This window comes from Pinus tabuliformis, chromosome 3_1, assembly GCF_031772625.1.
Source record: "Pinus tabuliformis cultivar Carrire ecotype Pingquan chromosome 3_1, CPIR1, whole genome shotgun sequence".
In the NCBI taxonomy this organism is placed as follows: domain Eukaryota; kingdom Viridiplantae; phylum Streptophyta; class Pinopsida; order Pinales; family Pinaceae; genus Pinus; species Pinus tabuliformis.
In genome coordinates, this window is record NC_142301.1 from 154,047,601 (window position 1) to 154,073,206 (window position 25,606).

The 25,606-nt window shown below is 41.3% G+C and overlaps 2 protein-coding genes across 5 annotated transcripts in view; both read right to left on the minus strand.

Annotated features, from left to right (window-relative positions):
- The window catches only part of LOC149186251 (K-stimulated pyrophosphate-energized sodium pump protein), a 306,281-nt gene that overhangs the window by 270,840 nt on the left and 9,835 nt on the right, over nucleotides 1-25,606 (minus strand). The gene's annotated exons all lie outside the window — the stretch shown is intronic.
- On the minus strand, nucleotides 21,506-24,034 carry LOC149186253 (uncharacterized). Its single transcript, XM_089412597.1, has 2 exons — nucleotides 21,758-24,034; nucleotides 21,506-21,597 (listed from the first exon to the last, which is right to left on the minus strand). Exons 1-2 carry the CDS (start codon nucleotides 23,562-23,564, stop codon nucleotides 21,506-21,508), a joined length of 1,899 nt encoding a protein of 632 aa, XP_089268723.1. The 5' UTR covers nucleotides 23,565-24,034.

Genomic DNA, 25,606 nt, shown 5'->3' on the forward strand with positions numbered 1-25,606 from the left:
CATCCTTCCACATGACTGGAAACAAGGAGTATTTCAGCCACCTGAAGGAGAAGGACATGCAGTTTCAGATTGAGCTAGGAGATGATGGCAAGTATGCAACTAGGGGAGTTGGTACTATCAGTTTTGAGAGGAATTCAAGTACCTCTCTCCATCTCAAAGATGTCCTATATGTTCCAGGCTTGAAGCAAAACTTTGTTTTAGTAGCTACCCTTGAGGACAAGGGTTATTATGTCATCTTCAACAAAGGTAAGGCTTACCTCAAGCACTTAGCTTCTGGATGTAACAAGCAGATAGGTGTAAGGAAGAAGAATGTGTACCTGCTACAAGTTGAGATAGGCAGAACCTTGAGCAGCAAGGCAACAAGGCAGCAAGTGCACAGAGTAGAGACATGAGGGTTGAGAAGAGCATAGCTCTTGAGGGAGTCCATAGAGCGAGAGCATTATAGAGCACCCAAGAAGGAGCCTCAGCCAATATCACAATTTCAGTCTCAGTTAGTTGGCAAGTGGGCCGACCAACAGGATGATGAAGAGAAGTGACCAAGGCGAGTGGAGGCATCCGCACAGTCAGTGACTCCCAATACATGGAGAGTTCGAGCTAAGTGGGCAGACGAGCCGTTTAGGGGGCATCAGGTGAGAGTTGAATCTCCCAATATCACATTCAAGCAGAGTAAATAAGCACAGAGATACATAGGGTACATGGCACATATGACTGAAGTGATAAACTCAGATCATAGGAGCATGGTTGGAAGGAATAGGTCTTCACATCAGATTACATGGCAGGAAGCAGGGAAGTCTTCTAGTTCAAAGGGAGCAGCTGCAACAGTGGATAATGTGGTGGTGTTGAAGACAGATCCAAGTGGACGAGGTTCCTCCAGAAGTACATTCTTCGCTAAGAGGGAGTGTTGAAAATGTAGTGAGCAAGGTCTTCTAGCTTGTACCTTAGCCAATGAAGACTTGTAATTGTCCTCATGAGTTAGACTTCAGTTAGGATGAGTTATTTTCACTTTATTGGAATAATCATCAAGTTAGCATGCATAAAGTTGGAGCATCAGTTAAACAAGAGTCTTCATCAGCTTGACTACAGAACGAGGTGGCAATTACAAGTCCAGTTAGAGAGTGTTACTCTCCAGTGTTGATCGAAGAGAGAATGAGTTGAGAGCTCCAATATTGATTGAAAAAGGACGATAACAACTCTCAATTAACTCGTCAATCAAAACTCAACTTCTAAATTTGAACTAGGCCTCCTTGCATGCTTGAATTGGGCATATAAAGAGGAGAACGAAGGCACAAGGAAATTCATGAGTTTTGTGCACAAGGTTGTGTGACAAGACAGTGTTACCGCTCAAACTAGTAGGGGACCTAAAGGGCAAATGCTAGGCCAAGGACAACAAATGGTGACTTAGCCCACTGTCACCTCAGCTAAGACTCCCTTCTATTTACGGACTTTTACTGATGGGAGGAAACTCGGTATATTATGGAGTCACCAATGAAGGATAAGTTAACGAGATGATGGGGGTGACCCTAATAATCCCTTTCATGGAAGAGTTAGAAAGATAAGGCTTTCTTGCCTTCTAAGCAAGGTAGAATGTCTTCTAGGTAAAGGAAGGGAGGATTTAAGGGTTAGGTTTATGGGATATGACTTATGAAGGAACTTCCCAATCCCTAAAATCCTTATTGTAATTGGTATCTTGAATGGTTCTTGAAGAATTGTCTTTCAAAGGAACGAGACCACACGGGACCAAGTGTACCCAGAGTAGGGTAGGAAAGAAAAGTGTTAAAATTTGGTACCGGAGGACAGGTGGTTCCCTAAGGCTTTGATCTTTGGCCTAAGGAAAAGTGTCCAAAATGAATTTAATTTTTCTCCTAAAGTGACTTTATAATTTTTATAAATTCAAATCTAATTTAAAAGTGACTTTAAGTGATAAAGTTACTAAAATCTAATTTTAAAGTGACTTTATTAAAGTCAATGTAAAATTAGAAAAGAAAAGTGACTTTGGAAATAAATGACTAAGTGGGTCTTTATTAAAGTGGAGTGAATTAAAAAATAGAAAGTGAGATTTAAATGAGCATTTAATCTCAGCCCTAGATCTCAATCTATTTCAGCCATTGGATTTAGGGATCACCCAAAAGTCACTTAGGGTTGGATTAAGGGAGGAAAATGAGGAAAAGATCATTCATTCTTTCATGAGAAGATTCAGAGAAAGAGAGCAAGGGAGATTTCTGGATAGGGAGGAGAAGGAGACAGCAGCTTGGCACGCATTCCAAGGCAGCAGTTTAGCAAATCTGTACAACTGAGTTAGCACACAGTGAAAGGCAGATTTTGGCACGATTTTCTAGAAATCCGTACAGTTGTTTGCACAGAAATCGAGGAGCTGTTTGCACAGAAATCGAGGAGTAGTTTGCTGGCACATTTTCCAAGGAAATTTGTACAGCGTATTGCTGTTTTTTCTACACGCAAATCGAGGTCCGTACAGCGCATTTATTGCAGGTCGTACAGCAGCATTTAAGGCTGAAAGTGGGCACGAAAATTGAGGAGGCCGTACAGCATTTATTGCTGTCCTATTTTGCTGTTTGCTAGTGTTTTCAGTTGGCTGTGAGGCACGGAAAACGAGATAAGTTGTAAAATTTGCTTGCTGATTTTTTGCTGAATATTTCTCACTGTAAAAGCATTTTTCAGAAATAAGAAAGAGCTCTCGAACTGGTTTTCCCCAGGAGTTGTAGGGGGTTTTTCCAGGGTCACATTGACCAAAAATCATTGTGTTCAAATGTGTTAAATGGCTGTTTGTACCTGCTGATTTTTATTTCTGCATTTTCCAGCATTCTGTAAAATTTCCAGAATTTGTGTTTTCAGCAAAATTTATTTTTCCAGCTTGTTGAATGTATGGATATGGGAAAGGGCATTTAACTATATGGGAGAAATAAGGTGAAACTGAAAACCGGGGCGGGAAATGAGAAATTTTTACATGGTATCGGAGCTTGAGTGCTAAAGTGCAGTTTGGGGCAGCAAGGAGGAAAATTACGGCCGGCTGATTTTTCACTCAGAAAATTCCAGCAAGCTGATGTTTCACAAACAACAGTTTTATCTTTACTACAGCAGTGCTATTTTTCAGTTTTAGGACAACAGGATGTCATTGGGATTGAAGGTGGAGGATAGGTTGGATGGGCATACAAACTACAGCGTTTGGAAGGAGAGAATGCAGAGTATCTTTGAGGAGGCAGAAGTCTGGGACATCATGGTGCATACCGCACAGAACCCTGTTGTTGTGCCTACTGATGCCACTCAGTTGGCTGAGTATAACAAAAAGAACAACAAGGGTAAGAGACTTATTCTAGACGGAGTCAAAGACCATTGCATTCCTCATGTGAGAGGAAAGAGCAATGCCAATGAGATGTGAACAACATTGTCCAATCTCTACCATAGTACCAATGAGAACCGGAAAATGGTCCTGAAGGAGAATCTGAAGAACATTAAGATGGGTAATGATAGTGCAGCTGGATATCTCACAAAGATTACTAATGTAAGAGATGAGTTGGCAGCAATTGGAGAGGCCATTCAACCCACTGAGTTGGCAGCAATTGAAGAGGCCATTCAACCCACTGAGTTGGTGTGGATTGCAGTGAATGGCCTCCCCCGTTCATGGATGAACTTTGCTGATGGGGTTTGTGCACGTGAGACCCTTCCCACATGGGAGAGGTTTTGGGATGATTGCATTCAGACGGAGAGCAGGAAAGGTCAGCTTGGGGCAGCCAAGCCAGTTGAGCAGGATGAGGATGTAGCACTGTCAGCAGGAGGCAAGAAAGGCAAAGGGAAGAAGCAGGCTTCCACAAGCAATGGTGGGGGCAAAGGCAAAGGTAAAGGTAAACAGGGTAACACACAGAAGGACTATTCCAAGGTGTGTTAGAATTGTCAAAAAATGGGACACTATGCAGTTGTGTGTCCGGAGAAGAAGAAGAAGAAGGGGAAGAACCAGAACGTGGCAGCTTCAGCAGAGGTTGAGGACTTTGCAGTTCGTTTTGACCAAGAGTTTGGGTTCACTGCGTATGAGTCCCCTAGTGCAAGATCACCTGCCACATAGGTTCAGAGGGAGCATGCTTTTCCCTCGATTAGCGAAGCATCTTCGGGTATCTGGTATGTGGACAGTGGGGCTTCACGTCACATGACAGGAGTCCGGGAGTACTTCTCAAAGCTTTCAGAGAGTGGCACTGATATAGAGGTAGTACTCGGTGATAATAGAGTTGTTAGAGCAGTCGGTGTGGGGACTATGACATTTCAGAGGGAGTCCAAACCTCCCTTGAAGGTGTCAGATGTTCTTTATGTGCCAGGGATGAGGAAGAACCTCATATTCGTCTCAGCTTTGGAGGACAGAGGATATGAGGTACTGTTCAGGGAGAACAGGTGTTGATGTATCCCAGGGGCACTCCAGCTGATTCAGCTAGAGTGATAGGTGCACGCCATGCAAAGGTGTACAAGTTTCCATTCCAGTCCCTTGTGGCATTGAGCAGTAGTACCGACAGCAGAGCTAGCAGTTCTAAGCTGTGTGAGATTTGGCACCGCAGGATGGGACATATGTATCATGGAGCCTTGAGGACGTTGCAGGAGATCACTACAGGTGTGCCAGATTTTAGTACTGATCACTTTGATACTTGCAGAGGATGTGCGATGGGCAAGTTTGCCAAATCCCCTTTTCCCAGCAGTGACAGCAGAGCGACTGGGATACTTGATTTGATTCATTCCAATGTGAGCGGTCGGACGTCTCATGTTTCCTTGAGTGGATATGAGTACTATGTTTTATTCAGTGATGATCACTCCAGGAGGACCTGGATTTATTTCTTGAAGACCAAGAGTGAGGTCTTCAAGCGGTTTCAGGAGTTTAGAGCTCTTGTGGAGACACAGACAGGTCGGAAGATCAAGTCCCTGAGGTCGAACAATGGAGGAGAGTACAACCTTGGAGAGTTTGTTGACTATTGTACGGAGGCAGGCATTAGGAGGGAGTTCACTGTTCCTTACAACCCCCAACAAAACGGGGTTGCGGAGAGGAAGAACAGATCCATCATAGGGGCTGCCAAAGCCATGTTACATGATCAGGGGTTGCCATTGTTCTTGTGGGCAGAGGCCTGCAACACTGCTGTTTATTTGCAGAACAGGAGTCCGCATCGTGCTTTGGGGCACATGACTCCGAAGGAGGCTTTTCTGGGAAGAAGCTTGATATTGGTCATCTTCGTATCTTTGGATGCATTACATACTCCTACATACCCAAGGAGAAGAGGACCAAACTAGAGCCCACCGCAGAGAAGGGTATCTTTGTGGGCTACAGTGAGACCTCAAAGGCCTTTCGGATTTACATTCCTCCACAAAGGAGAGTTGTTGTCAGACGGGATGTGAAGTTCAAGGAGGACAGGGCCTTTAGGAGATCACGGGAGTTAGAGTATCTGGATCAGCCAGACCCTCAGCAGCAGTTGAGTCAGTCGCAGGGATCCAGTGGGCAGGGATCAGGAGGATCTGGAGGTACATCTATGAGGATGTCAGGTCCGTCAGTGAGCAGTGGCTCACCGAGCCAGAGGGGTGGTGCTTCGGGCAACATGCAGAGCAGTTCACTAGGGAGTCCACTGATGGACAGTTCACACGGTACCTCAGCTTCTACAGGTTCAGGTGCAGGCAGGAGGACAGCAGACAGAAAGTCAGGAGTTCAGGCTCCTAATGATGATGGGGACGAGGAGTTTCATTCTCCTATGGGAGAAGTGCACTCAGGGAAGAGGAAGCCCAAGTGGCTTCAGGACACCTTGAGAGATGCCACATCTGTTGCTGAGTCGAAGAGGCCGGTCAGAGAGAGTAGACCACCTGAGAGGTTTGTAGCTATATGGCAATGGCTACCAGCATCCTTGACTCTGAGCCTTCTAGCTATGAGGAGGCAGCTAGCCAGCAGGTCTGGAGAGAGGCCATGCAGGAGGAGTATTCTTCTATCATGAAGAATGATGTTTGGGAGGTGGTGCCGAGGCCTGAGGGCAAATCCGTGGTTACTTCCAGATGGCTTTACAAGGTAAAGCATGCTGCATATGGCAGCGTTGAGAAATTCAAAGTGAGGTTTGTGGCTAGAGGGTTCTCCCAGGTAGAAGGAGTTGATTATGAGGAGACCTTCGCTCCCGTGGCTCGATATACTTCGATCCGCTCCATTATATCGATAGCAGCAGAGATGGGTTGGAAGATCCACCAGATGGATGTGAAGACTGCATTTCTCAATGGCTTCATACAGGAGGAGGTGTACATTGAGCAGCCACAGGGCTTTGAGGTGCATTGGAAGGAGTCCCATGTGTGCAGACTGAAGAAGGCCCTTTATGGCCTGAAGCAAGCTCCCAAAGCTTGGTACTCCATGATAGATACATACTTGCAGGGGTTGGGTTTCACAAAGAGTGAGGCAGATCCGAACCTTTACTTTATTGTGATAGGTGAGGAGCCTCTCATTCTGGTGTTGTATGTGGATGACTTGGTCATTACAGGTGCAGAGAGACTCATAGAGCACTGCAAGAGAGATCTTGCGGCGGAGTTTGAGATGAAGGACATCGACTTGATGCATTACTTTTTGGGTTTGGAGGTGTGGCAAGAGGAAGGGCATTTCTTCCTGGGACAGGGGAAGTATATTGTGGACATCCTTGGCAGATTCCACATGGAGGATTGTAGGCCCATGTCGACACCGATGATCACCAACTGGAAGAAGCTTCATGCTTCGGATTCCGAGTTGGTAGATCCCACATTATACAGGCAACTGAGTGGTTCCTTGATGTATTTGGTCAACACTAGACCAGATATTTGTTTTGCAGTCAACACGATGAGTCAGTTTATGTGTGAGCCTAGGAAGGTTCACTGGGTGGCTGCAAAACACATTTTGCGGTACTTGCAGGGGGCAGTGGATTATGGTCTGGACTACAGGCAGGGGGATGGAGTGAGATTGGCAGGTTACACTGATTCTGATTGGGCAAGTTGTGTTTCTGATAGGAAGAGCACTTCAGGGTGCTGTTTTGAGTTGGGTTCGGCAGTAGTGTCATGGTTCAGCCGGAAGCAGCAGTCAGTAGCTTTGAGTTCAGCGGAAGTAGAGTATATGGCAGCCAGTCTAGCTAGTTGTGAGGCCATCTGGCTTCGCATGATGTTGTTTGGCTTATTTGGTCAGCCGTTGAGACCTTCAGTGATTTACTGTGATAATCAGAGTTGCATTAAACTCACGGAGAATCCAGTATTTCATGACAAATCAAAGCATATCGGGATCAAATATCATTTCATCAGAGACTGTGTTCAGAAGGGCGCTGCGAAGCTTGAGTATATTCCCACTGATGAGCAGGTTGCAAATATTCTTACCAAAGCCTTACCACAGGGCAAGCATGACTACTTCAGAGACAAGATGGGTGTGGTGAGGAACACCTTCCTCGGTAAGAGGGAGTGTTGAAATTTGGTACCAGAGGACAGGTGGTTCCCTAAGGCTTTGATATTTGGCCTAGGGAAAAGTGTCCAAAAAGAATTTAATTTTTCTCCTAAAGTGACTTTATAATTTTTATAAAGTCAAATCTAATTTAAAAGTGACTTTAAGTGATAAAGTTACTAAAGTCTAATTTTAAAGTGACTTTATTAAAGTCAATGTAAAATTAGAAAGGAAAAGTGACTTTGGAAATAAATGACTAAGTGGGTCTTTATTAAAGTGGGGTGAATTAAAAAATAGAAAGTGAGATTTAAATGAGCATTTAATCTCAGCCCTAGATCTCAATCTATTTCAGCCATTAGATTTAAGGATCACCCAAAAGTCACTTAGGGTTGGATTAAGGGAGGAAAATGAGGAAAAGATCATTCATTCTTTCATGAGCAGATTGAGAGAAAGAGAGCAAGAGAGCAAGGGAGATTTCTAGACAGGGAGGAGAAGGAGACAGCAGCTTGGCACACATTCCAAGGCAGCAGTTTAACAAATCCGTACAGCTAAGTTAGCACACAGTGAAAGGCAGATTTTGGCACGATTTTCTAGAAATCCGTACAGCTGTTTGCACAGAAATCGAGGAGTTGTTTGCACAGAAATCGAGGAGTAGTTTGCTGGCACATTTTCCAAGGAAATCTGTACAGCGTATTGCTATTTTTTCTGCACGGAAATCGAGGTCCGTACAACGCATTTATTGCAGGTCGTACAGCAGCATTTAAGGCTGAAAGTGGGCACAAAAATCGAGGAGGTCGTACAACATTTATTGCTGTCATGTTTTGCTGTTTGCTAGTGTTTTCAATTGGAGATAAGTTGTAAAATTTGCTTGCTGATTTTTTGCTGAATATTTCTCACTGTAAAAGCATTTTTCAGAAATAAGAAGAGCTCTCGAACTGGTTTTCCCCAGGTGTTGTAGGGGGTTTTTCCAGGGTCACATTGACCAAAAATCACTGTGTTCAAATGTGTTAAATGGCTGTTTGTACCTACTGATTTTTATTTCTGCATTTTCCAGCTTTCTGTAAAATTTCCAGAATTTGTGTTTTCAGCAAAATTTATTTTTCCAGCTTGTTGAATGTATGGATATGGGAAAGGGCATTTAACTATATGGGAGAAATAAGGTGAAACTGAAAACCGGGGTGGGAAATGAGAAATTTTTACATAAAGTATGGCAACCAAAAATTACCCCTAACCTTGACAAGGTATGGAAATGGATCAAAGAAAGAAAATCCACTTCAAGGTTTGAATTGATCCAATAAGGTACTAGCCCTCGAGGATGATAGAGCAAAGTTTGATCTCGAGGCTAGGGCTTGGCTTTTCTCACAACTCCACCGTCGAAATGGCCTCAAATTTGGAGGCGATCTAGAGGAAACACCAGCATAGGAGACCCTAAGAGATCGAACTTTTTGGATGGGTAGTTTGTCGAGAAAATGATGCCCTAGGTGACCCAACTTGGCTAGACTTGGGGAAAGGTGAAAAAAATGTGATTTTAGGTGACCACCTCTTGGTAAATCAGTGCCTTAGTCTTGGGAGAATGGAGTCTATGACGAATATGAGTGAAGACTTTTAGTTCTTGGTCAAGGAGGCCTCAAGACTACTTCGCTAGCCTTCTAGGTCAAAGAGAACCAATCTTGCATCTTTTATACTTTGATGCACAAAGATAATGGCTTATCAAGGTCAATTCACTGTAAGAATTACCCCTATGAGATTTCGTTCATATTACATGGCCCATACATTGGGAGATGCTATAATAGAGACAAAATTCCACAATTTAAAGTAGTAAATGCATGCAGCAATTAACCCTAAAATAGCGAAAATCCTAGTCCAATGTATATGACAAAGTAAAACAGGAATAACATCAACAGCATGTATTTACATGTAACAGAATATATCCAACCATCCACAATTGACAAAAGAGAAGCTCCAAGATAAGATGGACCAATATCCACACATCAAAATCCATCCATAAAAATCCAATTCATCCTCTAATAAAAGTGTGAAATTCTCAAGAGAGAAGAAATCCAATCCAAAGTGATGATGAAAAAATGAACTTATCTCGTTTGTATTTATACACAAATTAGGAGTTCGAATTAGCCTCCTTGTCCTACATAAACCCCAAAAATAAAATAATGTTCTAATAATTCAACTTTTGGTGACAGCCCACCAAACTAGCTCATAAATGAAAGAGTAAGCCTCTCGAGAGGTCAAATAATAATCTACGCATGTCGTAGGGCCCTCTATGAGACCTAATGAGGTCCATGGGTGCCACAATGAAGAATAGGACCCTCAAAAGCAGTGGACAAGGGGTTGGCCCCTTGTAATAACCTGCGGTGCTCCAGGTGACATGTGGGGGCACACAAGTGTCCTCATGGGTCTCCAAACAAATCAAAGATGCCTGTAGATAGCCCACAAGGGCTAGGATGATGGTGTAGGTGATGCCACATCATCGTGCAAGTCCTGGATCATTTTCCAATTGTATGGTGCAAATCTGGGGTCAGCTGGGCATGATGGATCAGGTGCATCTTCCTGTTCCAATAAGTGAACCATGAGCAATCTTTGAATGGTTATGGAGATCCATGGAGTGTCGTCTGCTGCTATGGAGACCTATGGCTCTCAACGCACACCCTACATATGCCAATGTAGCCCTCTAGAGGATTAGGACCCCGTATAGGGAGACCAAACCCAAAATGGAGACCATCTACAATCCTACATAAGATCTAATGCATCCCCTAGCTTTCTAGTACAACAAGTCATTAAAGAAATCGAGTAAATGAGCTTACCAATCATGGACCATAGGTGGGGACTTCATAATGGCCTGCCCTTCCATAATGGGCTTCGGGATGTGCCAATGTCTCCTAAACTCCAAATGGGGTTAACCAATGATCCTATTAGGTGGTTTCTACTTCTAAAGGGGATAATATAGTCAAGGTACATCCTTCAAAAGGTGGTGGCATGTGACAGATAGGTGAATGAAGTGGGGAATGAGAAGGGGCAACCTTGGGTCACATGTTGGGGTACAAGGGTAGCTAATAAGAGGGAAGCCCACACTTGGGTTTATAATGTATAGGAGGGAGCAATCGTGGTACATGAGGTGCCCCAACCTTGATTTTTCCACCCTTCTTTATATGCCTTTTGCCTTTTTATGATTTTCTTTGATTAACTGCTCGGGGCTCAAGGGGTAAGAGCATGATGTATAAGATATAGTAGTGACTACCCCCTTTTAAGGTGGGGCGGTTCATGCCCACCAAGGGTTGGGACAATCGTGGGTTCCTATATAATGAAGGAGATTGATAGAACCTGTAGGAACTAGGGTGATGGCCATGATGATGGGTAGATCTCATGTATTGGCTTTTGCCCACATGCTAAGTGTGTTTGTCCCGACCATCTTTTGCATTTTGTGGTACATTTTCCCGTTGAATGTGGCCATATATGCTTTTATCTTCTTCTCTTTTTTAGCTGCATCAACCTCTGGGCTTCATTCCAGGCCATGACCCAAGGTATGGGAAAGGGGAAGAGGCATGCTAATCCTATGTGGACCCAAGTGGGAGAAATGATGAATGGGGTAAGGGTAATATAAGCGGATAAGGGAGCGGCACTAGAATCCAAGGTTAATACCCAAAAAGGGTCTATGGGGGCAAGAACACAGACCTAGCCCATTCTTTTCGTCGAATCCCCTCACTAATCCATGCCGAGAAGTGTCCATGACAAGCAAACTACAATACTCAATTTCCAAATGACAAGGCATACCTTTAGGTTCGGGAGGCCCACCTTCAAACATACGATCATGGCAGATGGACGAGGGACCACATGGCTTGCTCAGGTGGTGAAGAAATGGTACAATGAGCTAGCTGGTGACTACAAGGGGCTGTTAGCTACCGGCTGAGGAACATCTTGGAGAAAAAAATTCTCCTAGGGATATTACCAAAAAAATGGTGGGCAACAGACAGCGCACGAGTTTGTGAGAATATCTTTGATTGTGGAAAGAGCAAGAATTGTGTCCTAAGAAATAGGAGGAACAAGGGCGCAACGATTTAGGTGGTGATTGTGTGCAGTATTGAGGAGCTAGGGTCCTAAAGAATAGGAGGCAGGAAGTGCTCTAGGAAATAGGGATTTTCCCTATAAAAATGGAGCTAATCGGCTCTAGAGAATAGAGGCTCATGTGCATTAGGAAATAGAGACCTAGTGCACAAGAATTAAGGAGCCTCTAGCATGAAAATATCAAGCGAAAGCGAGCAGGTTTTGCAGAGCAAGTCGAGGAGGTAGCACAGTAACAATTGTGTGCTAGAGGGCCAAGATCAAGCAGCATCAAGGCCAACCAAGATCAATTGTATTAGCTGAGATTTGTGAGAGAAGCAAAACGCTTTCTCAAAGAGACAGATTGCTTTGTAATAGATCTAAGTGCTCAAGAACAATCAATGAAATATCCACATCAAGGAAGCAAATTTTCCCTGTTTGGTTTCCTGATAAAACAAGTGTGTCAATTTGTGCATTTGTTTTTATCTCTGTGTTTTTGTTCTGCTACTTATGAATTGTTAAGAGACTTTGTATCTTGGTGAAAGTAAACTAGATTTCAGTTTTCATATATTTATCTAAGTAGTTGCAAAGTTTCTTAAAAATTTAACAATGTCGTTGTTTCTTAGGCTTTGATCCAGTTTTGACATGTAATATCTTATTCTAGTAAATAAAATAAGGTTGATTTTCTTATCAATATTGTCTGTGCATTTCTTGTTGAGTTGTTGCAAAGTGCCATGATGTAAATTTTTTGACAAATTATTTGTGAAATTTTCTGAAGAATGCTAAAGAAGAATGTTATGTAAAAAATAGTTAATTTCAGGTTTATTATTTAATTTAGGGTTAGTTAGGCGAAAGGGCACGATCATAAGATCATGCCCTTTCCCAAAGGGTGCCCATGGCGGTATATAAGCCAGGCAACCCATTGTAATGATCATCATCTGTCTATTCATTTATTAATAAAATATTTCTATATATATTTCTGTTATCCAGAAGTTTTTACACTTCATTGGTATCAGAGCGAGTTCGCTCCTCGGGCTCTATTGATCTGCTGCCGTCGCTTTCGTTTCTCTGCCACGGGTTCCTTCACTCATTCAACTCCACTGTCGTGCTCCCACTCCCTATTCTTCCGCCGTCCGACTGTGCAACTGTGCCAGTCTTCCCATCACTCCGCTGTTCTGCCGTCTCAGTGCCTCCCATCCGACAGCATTCCCTCGTGCTTCCAGCGTCATACCCCCACCGTCTCAGTCGCACCGCGTGAGACGTCCCTGCATAGGTTCCTGTCAAGTTCCGAAGCTACCTGCGTCTGCGGTGATAATTGCGGGTTCTATTACAGTGGGTATCACCGTAAAATCGAAGTGTGATCTGCCACGGTTGCTGCCAATCAACACGACGGTTGACTCTTCAGCGGCCTGTCGTTTAATTAAATAGCTTTTCAATTAAAAGGGGTGGCCTGTCGTTTAATTAAATAGCTTTTCAATTAAAACGTAATTTCGACATTATCCTCCTTTCGTTATATATAGTTATAATATATAAATAACTATATTATATAGTCATATATTATACACTATATATATATATATATTATAGTTTGAAAATTTTATATAACATTATTTAAAAAAAAAAAAAAAAAAATTAAATTAAATTATTAAATTAATTTAATTTAATTATTAAAAAAAAATATTAATTAATTAAATTTAATTAAAAAAAAGGGAAGGAAAAATATTTTAGCTGGCAAATAAATACACGCCTCCGCAAACCCGCTCAATGTCGACAATGACAATGGCGGATTTCCAAAAAAGGTTGTTGGATGCAGAACAAAAGATAAATAACAACCACGACGAGGTCAGTAAAAGATTAAATGAAGTCGAGAGCAAGCTTGGGGAGCAAGCGGATAAAATCAAAAATCTTGAAGATACAACAAATCGAATAGAGATAAAGATGGAAAGTCAACATGTCCAAACAGGAGTAAACTTCAGAGAAGTCTTAACAATGCTGAAAAGCCTGTGTAAAAAGTCGAATTGTACACCCGAAGAGCTATTAAAAGATGGTGAAGAAAATCAAGAACATCTCTCATCAGATTCAACAAAGTCAACAAATTCTCATGAAAAGGTCGAATCCCCAAGAAAATCAGCAACACCCCACCAGGAAGCAAGTAACACGGCCTTTACAAACAAGCAACTTTGGGATACCCTTACTAATCAACACCCTCTTTTTGCTCAACCATTAGCCACATACCAGAAGAGGGTAAAGGTTGAGATGCCTAAATTCGATGGGAATGAAAAAAACAATGTTGCATGGATAAATAAAGCAGAAGAATACTTTGAGATATATGACATCACTGACGATGACGAAAAGCTCAGACATGCATCCATGAAAATGGAGGGAGAAGCATATAACTGGTATATGTGGTGGAAAAAGACAACACACGTCATTAGCTGGAGGAGATTTAAAGATGCATTCTTCAAAAGATTCCAAGGTGTAAAGGAAGAAGAGTTCTTTTCAAAACTCATCAAATTACGACAAAAAGGAAGTGTGGATGAATACACTCAAGAATGGGAGACCTTAGTAACTCGAGTGCCTGGGTTATTAGAATCTCGTTTAATTCAGTCATACATCTCAGGACTTAAAACCCATTTACAAGTAGAACTTGAGATGCATGACATTTCATCAATAGAAGTAGCAAGACGAAAAGCAAAAACAGCCGAAAAGAAATTCGAACAAATATTTTGGTCAAAAGCCGAAAAAACATATTCAAGACGAAGAACACCTCAGTATGCAGATGCAAAAAATACAAGATATGTTCCACCACATCGTCGTGAAGATGAAAAATCTAATGTGGAAGCGCAAAGGATAAAGGAGGGTAAATGCAAGCGTTGTGGTGAAAAGTGGGATCCCAAACATAGGTGTGCTAAAGGAAAAGAACCAAAAAACCTATATAATTGTGAAGCAACCAATGACTCAAACAGTGAAGATTCTGACATAGAAGAAACAGGAGATGCCCCAGAATTCTCACCAGAATTAGATGACGAAAGTATTCCGCAAGTTTCGTTATCAGCCATGACAGGTATATCACAACCTCAGACTCTAAAGTTAAAGGGACACATTAAGAAGAACAACGTGGTGGTTCTCATTGACTCTGGTAGCACACACAATTTTTTGGATGCAACCATGGCCAAGAGACTTAATATTTTTTCATTTCCCTTACCAAGCATGAAGGTAATGGTAGCAAACGGTAAGAGGATTGAAAAAGTGGGGAAATGTGATAAGGTTAAATTGCAAATTCAAGACTTCAGTTTAGAGTCTTCGTTTTTCACAGTACCATTAGGAGGAGTAGATGTAGTCTTAGGTGTCCAGTGGTTACGAACCTTAGGTACTTATGCCGCTAACCACCAAGTACAATTTATAAAATTCAAATGGGGAGGTCAAAAGTACAAATTACATGGGTTCCAAGCACCAGAAAATCAAATTGTATCATCATCTCAGATGATGAAGATGATTCGAAGAGGAGCACCTGCTTATGTAGTACAATGTCATCAGTTAGAAACTGCAAATATGACCAGTGAAGAGTCACCAGAGATACAAGAACTAATTAGGAAACATGAAGAAGTATTTCAAGATCTACCTCTAAAGATGCCGCCTAATAGGGAAATTGAGCATACAATAGAAGTCAAGGCAGGATCAGACCTGGTTAACATCAAGCCATACCGATATCCACATCACCAAAAAACAGAAATCGAGAGATTAATCCAAGACCTCTTAAGGTGTGGAATCATCTCGAAAAGTAAAAGTCCTTACGCTGCTCCAGTGGTGTTGGTAAGGAAGAAAGATGGGTCATTCAGGCTATGTATTGACTATAGGGGATTAAACAAAATAACAATTAAAAATAAGTTTCCAATTCCCTTTATCGACGAAATGTTGGATGAGCTACATGGCGCAAGGTATTTCTCAAAATTGGACCTAAGATCAGGTTACTATCAAATTAGAATAAGATTAGAAGACATACCAAAAACCGCATTCTGAACACACGAAGGTCATTATGAATTTAAAGTAATGCCATTTGGATTAACCAATGCACCAGCAACGTTTCAAGCAACTATGAATGAATTATTTCGCCCACATCTCAGAAAGTTTGTATTGGTATTCTTTGATGATATTCTAATTTACAGTAAAACTTGGAAGGAGCACTTGCAACATTTGGATAAGATTCTTACACTACTTAAAGAACACCAATTTTACGCAAAAAAATCCAAATGTACCTTCGGAAAGGAAGAAGTAGAATACCTTGGACACATTATATCCCATGAAGGTGTAAAGGTGGACCCTAACAAAATCAAAGCCATAAAAGAATGGACCAAACCTGTTAATATATCCAAGCTAAGAGGGTTCTTAGGTTTGACAGGATATTACCGAAGGTTTATTAAAAACTATGCACATATAACTGCACCTCTAACAAATCTTTTAAAGAAGAATTTGTTTCTATGGGATGAGGAAGCAGGAAGGTGTTTTGAAAAATTAAAAGAAATTATGTCTAATGCTCCCGTATTAGCAACACCAGATTTTTCTAAACCATTTATCATTGAGTGCGATGCTTCTGGATTCGGTATAGGTGCAGTACTAATGCAACAAGGACATCCCATAGCTTTTGAAAGTAGGAAGCTCAATAAAAGGGAGCGCCTCAAATCCACATACAACAAAGAAATGTTCGCTATCATGCACGCACTAGCTAAGTGGAGGCAATATCTTTTGGGAAGTAAGTTTTCTATTCGAACAGACCATAACAGTCTCCAACATCTCCTTCAACAAAAAACGCTTTCCGAAGAACAACAAAAATGGATTGAAAAAATTGCCGCTTTTGACTTGGAAATACTACATAAAAGAGGTAAAGACAATGTAGTAGCCGATGCCTTATCCAGGAAAGATGAAGAACCAACACTACTTGCAATGTCGGTTGTTGTTCCTGAGTGGCTTAACGAAATTCGAAGTGAGTATGCCAAGGATCCAGAAGTAACAGCAATAATCAATAACCTTCCCAATAACTCAAAATTTGAGTGGAAGAATGATATCCTATGGTATAAGGGAAGAATATATCTAAGTACAAATTCCAAGTTTAAGTTTAAGATACTCAAGGAATTACATGACTCACCGTCAGCTGGACACGTAGGATTCTTTAAGACTTATTACAATGCACGTCAATCCTTCTTTTGGAAGGGAATGAATCGTGATATTCAGAAGTATGTAGCAGAATGTGATACATGTCAAAGGAATAAAAGCGAAAATATTACGACACCAGGATTACTTCACCCCTTAAACATTCCAAATCAGAAATGGGAGGAAATCTCGATGGACTTTATTGAAGGATTACCAGTATCTGAAGGCAAGGACAAGATTTTCGTAGTAGTCGACAGACTCACCAAATATGCTCACTTTATGGCAATAAAGAAGTCATACTCAGCAAAAGAAATCGCCGAAATATTTTGCAAAAATATATATAAGTTGCATGGTTTTCCAAAAGTCATTGTAAGTGATAGAGATGCCAAGTTCAAAGGTAATTTCTGGAAGGAATTGTTCAACCATGTAGGAACTTACTTAAATATGAGTTCCGCTTATCACCCGCAAACAGATGGACAAACAGAAGTTGTCAATAAATGTTTGGAGGCCTACCTACGTTGCTACACTACAGAAAAACAAAATAAATGGGCTCAATGGTTACACCTTGCTGAATGGTGGTATAACTCCACCTATCATACATCAGCGAAAATGACGCCATTTCAAGCCCTATATGGATATGAACCCCCGAAATGGAAAGATCTAGCTATGGTCCAAACAAATCTACCTGCTGTTAAAGATCAACTAGAAGAAACCCAGAAAATCGTCCAAATATTAAAAGAAAATCTAAATAATGCAAGGAATCGTATGAAGCAACAAGCAGACCGTAATAGAACCGAAAGAGAGTTTGAAGTTGGAGAATGGGTATTTGTTAAGCTCCAACCATACAAACAATTATCCTTAAAACAGAAAGGAAAAAACAAATTGGCACCAAAGTTTTATGGACCTTATCAGATCAACAAAAAGATTAGCCAAGTTGCATATGGTTTAAGCCTTCCAGAGACAAGTCGTGTTCACAACGTCTTCCACGTATCTTGCCTTAAAAGGGCCCTAGGTAACAATCAAACAGCGCAAACAACACTTCCATCCCTAGATGATGAGGGAAGAGTCATTTTAGAACCAGAAGGTATTTTGTCTACTAGAGAAAGAAAGCTTCGTTATCGTACTATCAAGGAATATCTGATCAAGTGGAAGGACTTGCCCGAAGAAGAAGCTTCTTGGGAGAATGAAGCATTTTGTCAACAACACCCGTCGTTACGTATGCTTTGAGGACAAAGCATTCTTTCGAGAGGAAGGCAATGTTATGTAAAAAATAGTTAATTTCAGGTTTATTATTTAATTTAGGGTTAGTTAGGCGAAAGGGCACGATCATAAGATCATGCCCTTTCCCAAAGGGTGCCCATGGCGGTATATAAGCCAGGCAACCCATTGTAAATGATCATCATCTGTCTATTCATTTATTAATAAAATATTTCTAGATATATATTTCTGTTATCCAGAAGTTTTTACACTTCATAGAAAAATTTATCAAAATTTAGAAATTTAATAAATCAAGATATTACAGTGGTATCAAAGCTAGTTTTCCTACCAACCTAAGCGTTTTTATTATACAGATCGATTTTTGCCAGAGGCCGAAATTTATTCATTAAGGCCATATTATTTGTTGGAGCAGTGTTTCCTTGTTAGGAGGCAGAATTATAATTCTCTTGCAGGGGTTCAAATTTATCATTGAAGTCAAGATCCATCCCTTAGGAGGCCGACTTCATAATTCTTTTGGAGGCTGAAGGTTTATTATTTTAGAGGCCAAATACTTGTGGAAAGGTCGAGTTTATTTCCTGTAATAATCACATTGATCTAGTCATTTTATATGTTGTGTGTTGGATAGAATGAAGTTCTTAACAGTGTGTGCCCCTAAGTAACCAAGTTATGAGACACTGTGCACATGCCTAGATAGTGGTCAGAGCCAAAATTAATCACCTGTGTGTGACCCCTACACATGAGGAGAAGCATGGAAAAGACCAATGCATGTTTGTAACACATGCAGCAATTTGGAGCAAAAGTGTGCAAATCGAATGTATGTATACGCGTTGTATTGCTCCTATTAGAGGTTGTTGTTTGATGGTGTGATAGCCGCTAGCCAGGAAGTTCGCAATTTGTTTGGCAAGGAGTTGAATACATTGTTGGGTAATTGAGTACGTGTGCGTTGATCTGGTCATGAATTGATCCACGCGTTGAAGTGATCGATGTGAAGCACGTGAACCCAAAGAAGGCACTAAACGTTTATGCCAATGTGATTTGACCTAAATGTACACCTTTGTAGCGAGAAAGAGAGATGGTTTGTGTATTGGTGATGAGTTGAGCGATTTGTTGTACTGGTAAACAAAGTACTGTGTGCAAAGCATGATCGATGTTGATGTTGTGCGATAAGAGGCATGCGAGTAATGGATTGAATGGAATCTATCAAAGGTGTATATGGGTTAGCAGAGCCAATTTCACGTTGATCAAGAGCATTGGCTTGTAAAATCTAAGGTTTTAACATAGAGCAAATTATACGCCCTAGTGAACCGGCACATGAATGCCATGACGGGTATATGGTGCGATGAGGCTGTATAAAATGTTTTGGAAGTGTAATCTGCGCATAGGTGCACCTAGAATATATCAAAGGTTAGTCAACCATCAAAAGAGGTCGAGTAGCATATCAATTGAGAAGCAGATTACAAATTATTTTTTAGACCAATATTCTCTTCTCATTTGTGTCTGAGAACACCTTCTTGTCACAGGCCAAGCATATCGTCTGGCAAGGAGCCGAAACCATTGATCATCGACACTGAATTAACGAACTACCACAACAGAGCCGATTCATATGCCAAGCATGTGAGTCGCATTCTGAAGCTAAGCGGACATGGAGTAATGGAGTGACAAGATGCGATGGATGCAAAGATCGTTTGACAACTGTACCTATGGCACAGATGCGTACAATTCGTAAGATAGCAGCACTATAGATATCTGGTCAACGTGAAAATCCTGTGGATCGTCATGTGATTGGCTTAGTTGTGTGAGTCATAGTGCAAGCATTGGTACAAAGGTCGTTCCATACGATCAATAACCTGTAGTATATGATGTGCACCAAATTGAGGGCAGTAAATATTAATTTTGTGTTAATTCATATACAATGGACAAAATGGAGTGCTACTACAAAAATCCTATGGCAGAATTGTTATAGCTACTACTATAGGATTGTTTAAATCATATGTTGTTGTTGTCTTGTATCCTACTTGTTATCATTGTACTGCTGAGAGAAATTATCATGAGCATGCTACAATGAGGTCATGTTGATGCCTGTTGAAATTTGGTACCGAAAGACAGGTGGTTCCCTTAGGCTTTGATCTTTGGCCTAGGGAAAAGTGTCCAAAAGAATTTAATTTTTCTCCTAAAGTGACTTTATAATTTTATAAAGTTAAATCTAATTTAAAAGTGACTTTAAGTGATAAAGTTACTAAGTCTAATTTTAAAGTAACTTTTATAAAGTAAATGAAAAATTAGAAAGGAAAAGTGACTTTGGAAATAAATGACTAAGTGGGTCTTTATTAAAGTGGGGTGAATTAAAAAATAGAAAGTGAGATTTAAATGAGCATTTAATCTCAGCCATTGATCTAAATCTATTTCAGCCATTGGATTTAGAGATCACCCAAAAGTCACTTGGATCACCCAAAAGTCACTTGGAGTTATATTAAAGGAGGAAAAGGTCATTCATTCTTTCATGAGCAGATTGGGAGAAGGAGAGCAAGAGAGATTTCTGAGCAGGGAGGAGAAGGAGACAGCATCTTGGCACACATTCCAAGGCAGCAGTTGAGCAGATTTGTACAGCTGATTCAGCACATAGTGAAAGGCAGATTTTTGCACAAAAATCGAGGAGCAGTTTGCTGATTTTTCTGCACACAAAACGGAGGCCGTACAGCATTTATTGCTGTCCTGTTTGCTGTAATTTCCAGATTGCTGCAATGTTTTACAACTCGGACTCGGACTCGGACTCGGCCGAGGATCGACTCGGACTCGGACTCGGACTCGGTAATGACTCGGCCGGCTCGATTTCAATGACTCGGTCGTTGTAAAAAATACATTAAATATTTATTTTTTTTATAAAAAAACATAATTTTAAATATTTTAAACATAATTTTAAAGATTTTCATTCAAGTTTCCAAACACACAACATTATAATATACATGGAAGACAACATATGATCAAAGTAGGCTCATGAACCAATCCATTATATCAAAATGGTACGGTGTACCCAATGGCAATAGTAAAACTAAATACATAGTCAACTGTAGTCTGTCATACATGATCAAAGACTCAAGAGTCAAAACAAAATACAAATAACCAAGGAGGCTAGTAGCTACTGCCAGAGGAGCCAAGATCATCTCGACCAATCTCTGGATCATCATCATCAGAGTCAGACAAGGGGCCCCATGGCTCCTCCTCATCATCATCGTCTCCAACTGCAACTGTAGAAGTGGTGCCAGTACCACTAGGCTGTGCAGCAGATGCAAGCTGAGATAGAGTACAAATGCGGCTGCGCTTCTGTCGTGGCTGAGCAGAGGAAGCACCTACAACTGGAGTCCTACTAGCTGGCTGTGAGACTGAGGCTGGTGGATTGGGATCTGCATTCAACTGAACATGCTGCAGTGGATCTCCAACATCAAGTGATTCAAGATCCTCATCAGGATCAAACTCTGGTAGACGACTCTCCACTACCCAATCTGATGTTGGGTCAATGTCTTCCAACACAATGGGATCTGAATCAGGTCTTTTGTTCAGCAATTGGTTTCGTCTGAGCCGAAGGTTGTATTGGACAAAAACTAGATCATTCAACCGTTTTTGCTCCAAACGGTTTCTCTTCTTTGTGTGAATCCTCTCAAATACAGACCAATTGCGCTCTCACCCAGATGCACTGCAAGTTTGACTCAAAATACGAATTGCAAACCTTTGCAATTCAGGGCACTGGCCACCAAAGGCCTCCCACCATTGTGCTGCAAAAAACATAGGAGTGTAATGAATTATGAGTTAGATGAAGGCTGAAGCTCAACAAAATTACAAATTATATCTAACTTTCAAATTATAAATGATTTAACAAACTTTAATAAAAAAAGTAAAACCATTAAGAAATTGAAAATTGAAATTTTTGTTTACCTGGCTCATCTGCTTCTCTTGCAATCTTTGCTAGGTTCTTCCCAAAGGTACCTGTTGCATTGCTGAAGGATGTGACCTGCTGATGTATCAGCAGCTGATCAGACTCCGATGGGACCATGCGCTCAATGCAATCAACCAGTCCATCTCTGACCTCCCCCCTCAAAGCTCCTGACTCCTTAGCTTTATAATGATACCGTGGGTTCAAAAAATACCCAGCTGCATGTATAGGGCGATGGAGTTGATTGTTCCATCTTTCATCAATGATTGCCCAAATGGGCCCATACTTTGCCACTCTATCCTTGTATGCTGTCTTTATTTGCTCCTTTGCTTGATCCATAGCCTCATAAATGAAGCCCATAGCCAACCTTTCCCCATCCACCAACCGCAACACCTTAACTAGTGGCTCAGCAAGCTTCACAATCTCTGCTGCCTTTCTCCAAAAAGTTTCATCATGGACTTTCCTTTTCAATTCTCTGCCTTCTGGTTTGTTAGACCAACTTCTTTGATTCCATTCATCACTGGAAAACATCTTTTGCAAGTTTCTATGTTGGGAAAGCATAGATTGCAATGTCAAAAAATGTGTAGCAAATCTAGTGATGGCAGGCCTAATGATATCCTTGCCTCCAGTGTGTTTCCTCATGAGACTCAAAACCAGTGTATGATTGTAGATAAATTTTGTTATGCTTTTGGCATTATCTACAGTGTTTCTGACCCAATCTAATTTTCCAATATCCTCAAGCATGAGGTCTATGCAATGTGCAGCGCATGGGGTCCAAAAGATGGTCTTGTGTTTTTCCTCTAACAGTCTACCAGCAAGAACATAGTTAGAGGCATTGTCTGTGATGATTTGAACAACATTAGCCACCCCCACATCCTGAATAACCTCATCCAATAGCTGAAACAACAAGTGGCCATCTTTTACCTTATCAGATGCATCAACTGATTTTAAAAACATGGTTCCCTGTGGGCAGAAGGCAAGAAAGTTTATGATGGTATGGTTTCTTTGATCAGTCCATCCATCTGACATGATGGTACACCCTGTTCTTGCCCATGATTCCTTGAAATCTTGCAAATACTCATTAATTGATTGAATTTCTTTCTGCAAACGAAACCCCCTTAGCTCTTGCATAGTAGGGCCTTTGAAGCCTTTTCCAGCAGCATGTATGGCCTCAAACATAGGCTCATAATATGGTGAACGAGCAGCATTAAAGGGGATATCAGCATCATACCACCATCTAGCTATGTAGTCACAAGCAGTCTCCCTCAATTCTTTCTTCCAATGGTCATCTAAAGTGGGCTGAGCAAGACCTTTACTATTACCAACTTCAGGACCATGTGCATCTGATGGAGAGGAGCCTGAGTGAGTGAAAAAACTTTTGATAGTCCCATCACCCTTCATTCTACCCTTTCCCTTATCTTGAACAGAAGCAAAAGAGGGAGGAACATAACGGAAAGGGTTTGATGCATCAGTTTGAGGGATAGAGGAAGAACCCTCAAACTCATAGTGGGGGTTGGCAGCCATCATTCTTTGTATCTCCCTCTTCCTCCCAATTTCAGCCTGTATCTCTTTTTGCCTAGTCTTTTCTGCATTAAATTTTTCAAAGCTTTCCAACAAATTCTTTCTAATCTCCCCAATTTCCTCAGATTTACATGCAGTAATATTGCCTTTAATCCCTGCCAAGTGTTGTTTCAGCCTATTAATCCCCCCAGGACCTGACTTAATTTTCCTATGGCAAAACTTGCAACACATCTCACTATCAACCATTTCAACATATGCCCAAGCAGGATCTTTTGCTCTAGGTGCCATTTTTTGACTAGGAAAACAATCTGAAAATGAAAAAAAAAAAAAAAAATTGATTCAATGTTCATTTATTTGACTAAAAACACTCTCTAAGCTATCTTGATATGCACCTAAAATTTACTAAGTAAAAACAGATTTATAGAGGTGGAAAAAAATACCTCCAGGCACAAACTGCCTCCTCAAGCTTGCTCCAAAAATCAGCTCCTCAATGCTGCTCCAAATGGCTGCCCAAGAAGCTCCTCACTCCAGCTACAATGCTCCTCCAAGACTCCTCACTGCTGCTCCAAAACAAGCTCAAGAACTGCTCACTAACTCTCAAAGAAGACTCTCACTCAAATGCATAAGACTGCTGTGAGTGAAATGAGAGCATTTGGCTGTCTTAAATAGAGTTTGGGAGGGGGAAATGGACCCCAAAAGCATTTAACAAATTACAATAACCATTTAGAATCCACAAACCCTAACTAACTTTACCAAAGATCAGCAAAAAATTGATTTTTTTTTTAAAAAAACGCTGCCCAGCCGTCTTTCCATGACTCGGCCGAGTCAATACGGACCCGGCCGGGTTGACCGAGTCAGCTATGACTCGGCCGGGTCATTGGATGACCCGGCCGAGTCATAGCTGACTCGGTCAGCCGAGCCGGGTCAAGGGCCGGGTCAATAAAATCGGCAATGAAACGGTCAGAAACGGCCGTTTCCGTTTCGGTTCGGCCGTTTCGTAAAACACTGGATTGCTGTGAGGCACGGAAAAGGAGATAAGGTGTAAATTTGCTTGCTGATTTTTTGCTGAATAATTCTCACTGTAAAAAGGCAATTTTCAGAAATAAAGAAGAGCTCTCAAACTGGTTTTCCCCAAGAGTTGTAGGGGATTTTTCCAGGGTCAAGTTGACCAAAAATATCAGTGTTTTAATGTGTTTTAATGGCTGTTTTTGATTGCTGATTTTTAATTCTGCAATTTCCAGCGTTCTGAAAAATTTCCAGAATTTGTGTTTTCAGCAATATTTATTTTTTTCAGTCTGTTAAATGTATGGTTATGGGAATGGGCATTTAACTACATGGGAGAAATAAGGAGAAACTGAAAACCGGGGTGGGAAAACAGAAATTTCTACATGGTATTAGAGGTTGAGTGCTGAAGGGCAGTTTGGGACAGCAAAAGGAAAAATTACAGTTGCTGATTTTTCACTCAGAAAATTCCAGCAAGCTGATTTTTTCATAAACAGCAGTTTTATCTTTACTACAGCAGTGCTATTTTTCAGTTTTAGGACAGCAGGATGTCATTGGGATTGAGGGTGGAGGATAGGTTGGATGGGCATACAAATTACAGTGTTTGGAAGGAGAGAATGCAGAGTATCTTTGAAGAGGCAGAAATCTGGGATATCATGGTGCATACCACACAGAACCCTGTTGTTGTGCCTACTGATGCTACTCAGTTGACAGCTTATAATAAAAAGAACAACAAGGGTAAGAGGCTGATTCTAGACGGAATCAAAGACCATTGCATTCCTCATGTGAAAGGAAACAGCAATGCCCATGAGATGTGGACAGCATTGTCCAATCTCTACCAGAGTACCAATGAGAACCGGAAGATGGTCCTGAAGGAGAAGCTGAAGAACATTAAGATGGGTAATGATAGTGCAGCTGGATATCTCACAAAGATTACTAATGTGAGAGATGAGTTGGCAGCGATTGGAGAGGCCATTCCACCCACTGAGTTGGTGCGGATTGCAGTGAATGGCCTCCCCCGTTCATGGTTGAACTTTGCTGATGGGGTTTGTGCACGTGAGACCCTTCCCACATGGGAGAGGTTTTGGGATGATTGCATTCAGACAGAGATCAGGAAAGGTCAGCTTGGGGCAGCCAAGCCAGTTGAGCTGGATGAGGATGTAGCACTGGTGGCAGGAGGCAAGAAAGGCAAAGGGAAGAAGCAGGCTTCCACAAGCGGTGGTGGAGGCAAAGGCAAAGGTAAAGGTAAACAGAGTAACTCACAGAAGGACTATTCCAAAGTGAAGTGTTGGAATTGTCAAAAGATGGGACACTATGCAGTTGTGTGT

What these genes read in the sequence shown, in the direction of transcription:
- LOC149186253 (XM_089412597.1), bottom strand. Translation starts at nt 23,564, where the DNA reads ATGGCACCTAGAGCAAAAGATCCTGCTTGGGCATATGTTGAAATGGTT. An exon ending in AAGAGAAGCAGATGAGCCAG is followed by an intron (nt 21,598 to 21,757) that starts GTAAACAAAAAT and finishes TGTTTTTTGCAG; the next exon opens with CACAATGGTGGGAGGCCTTT.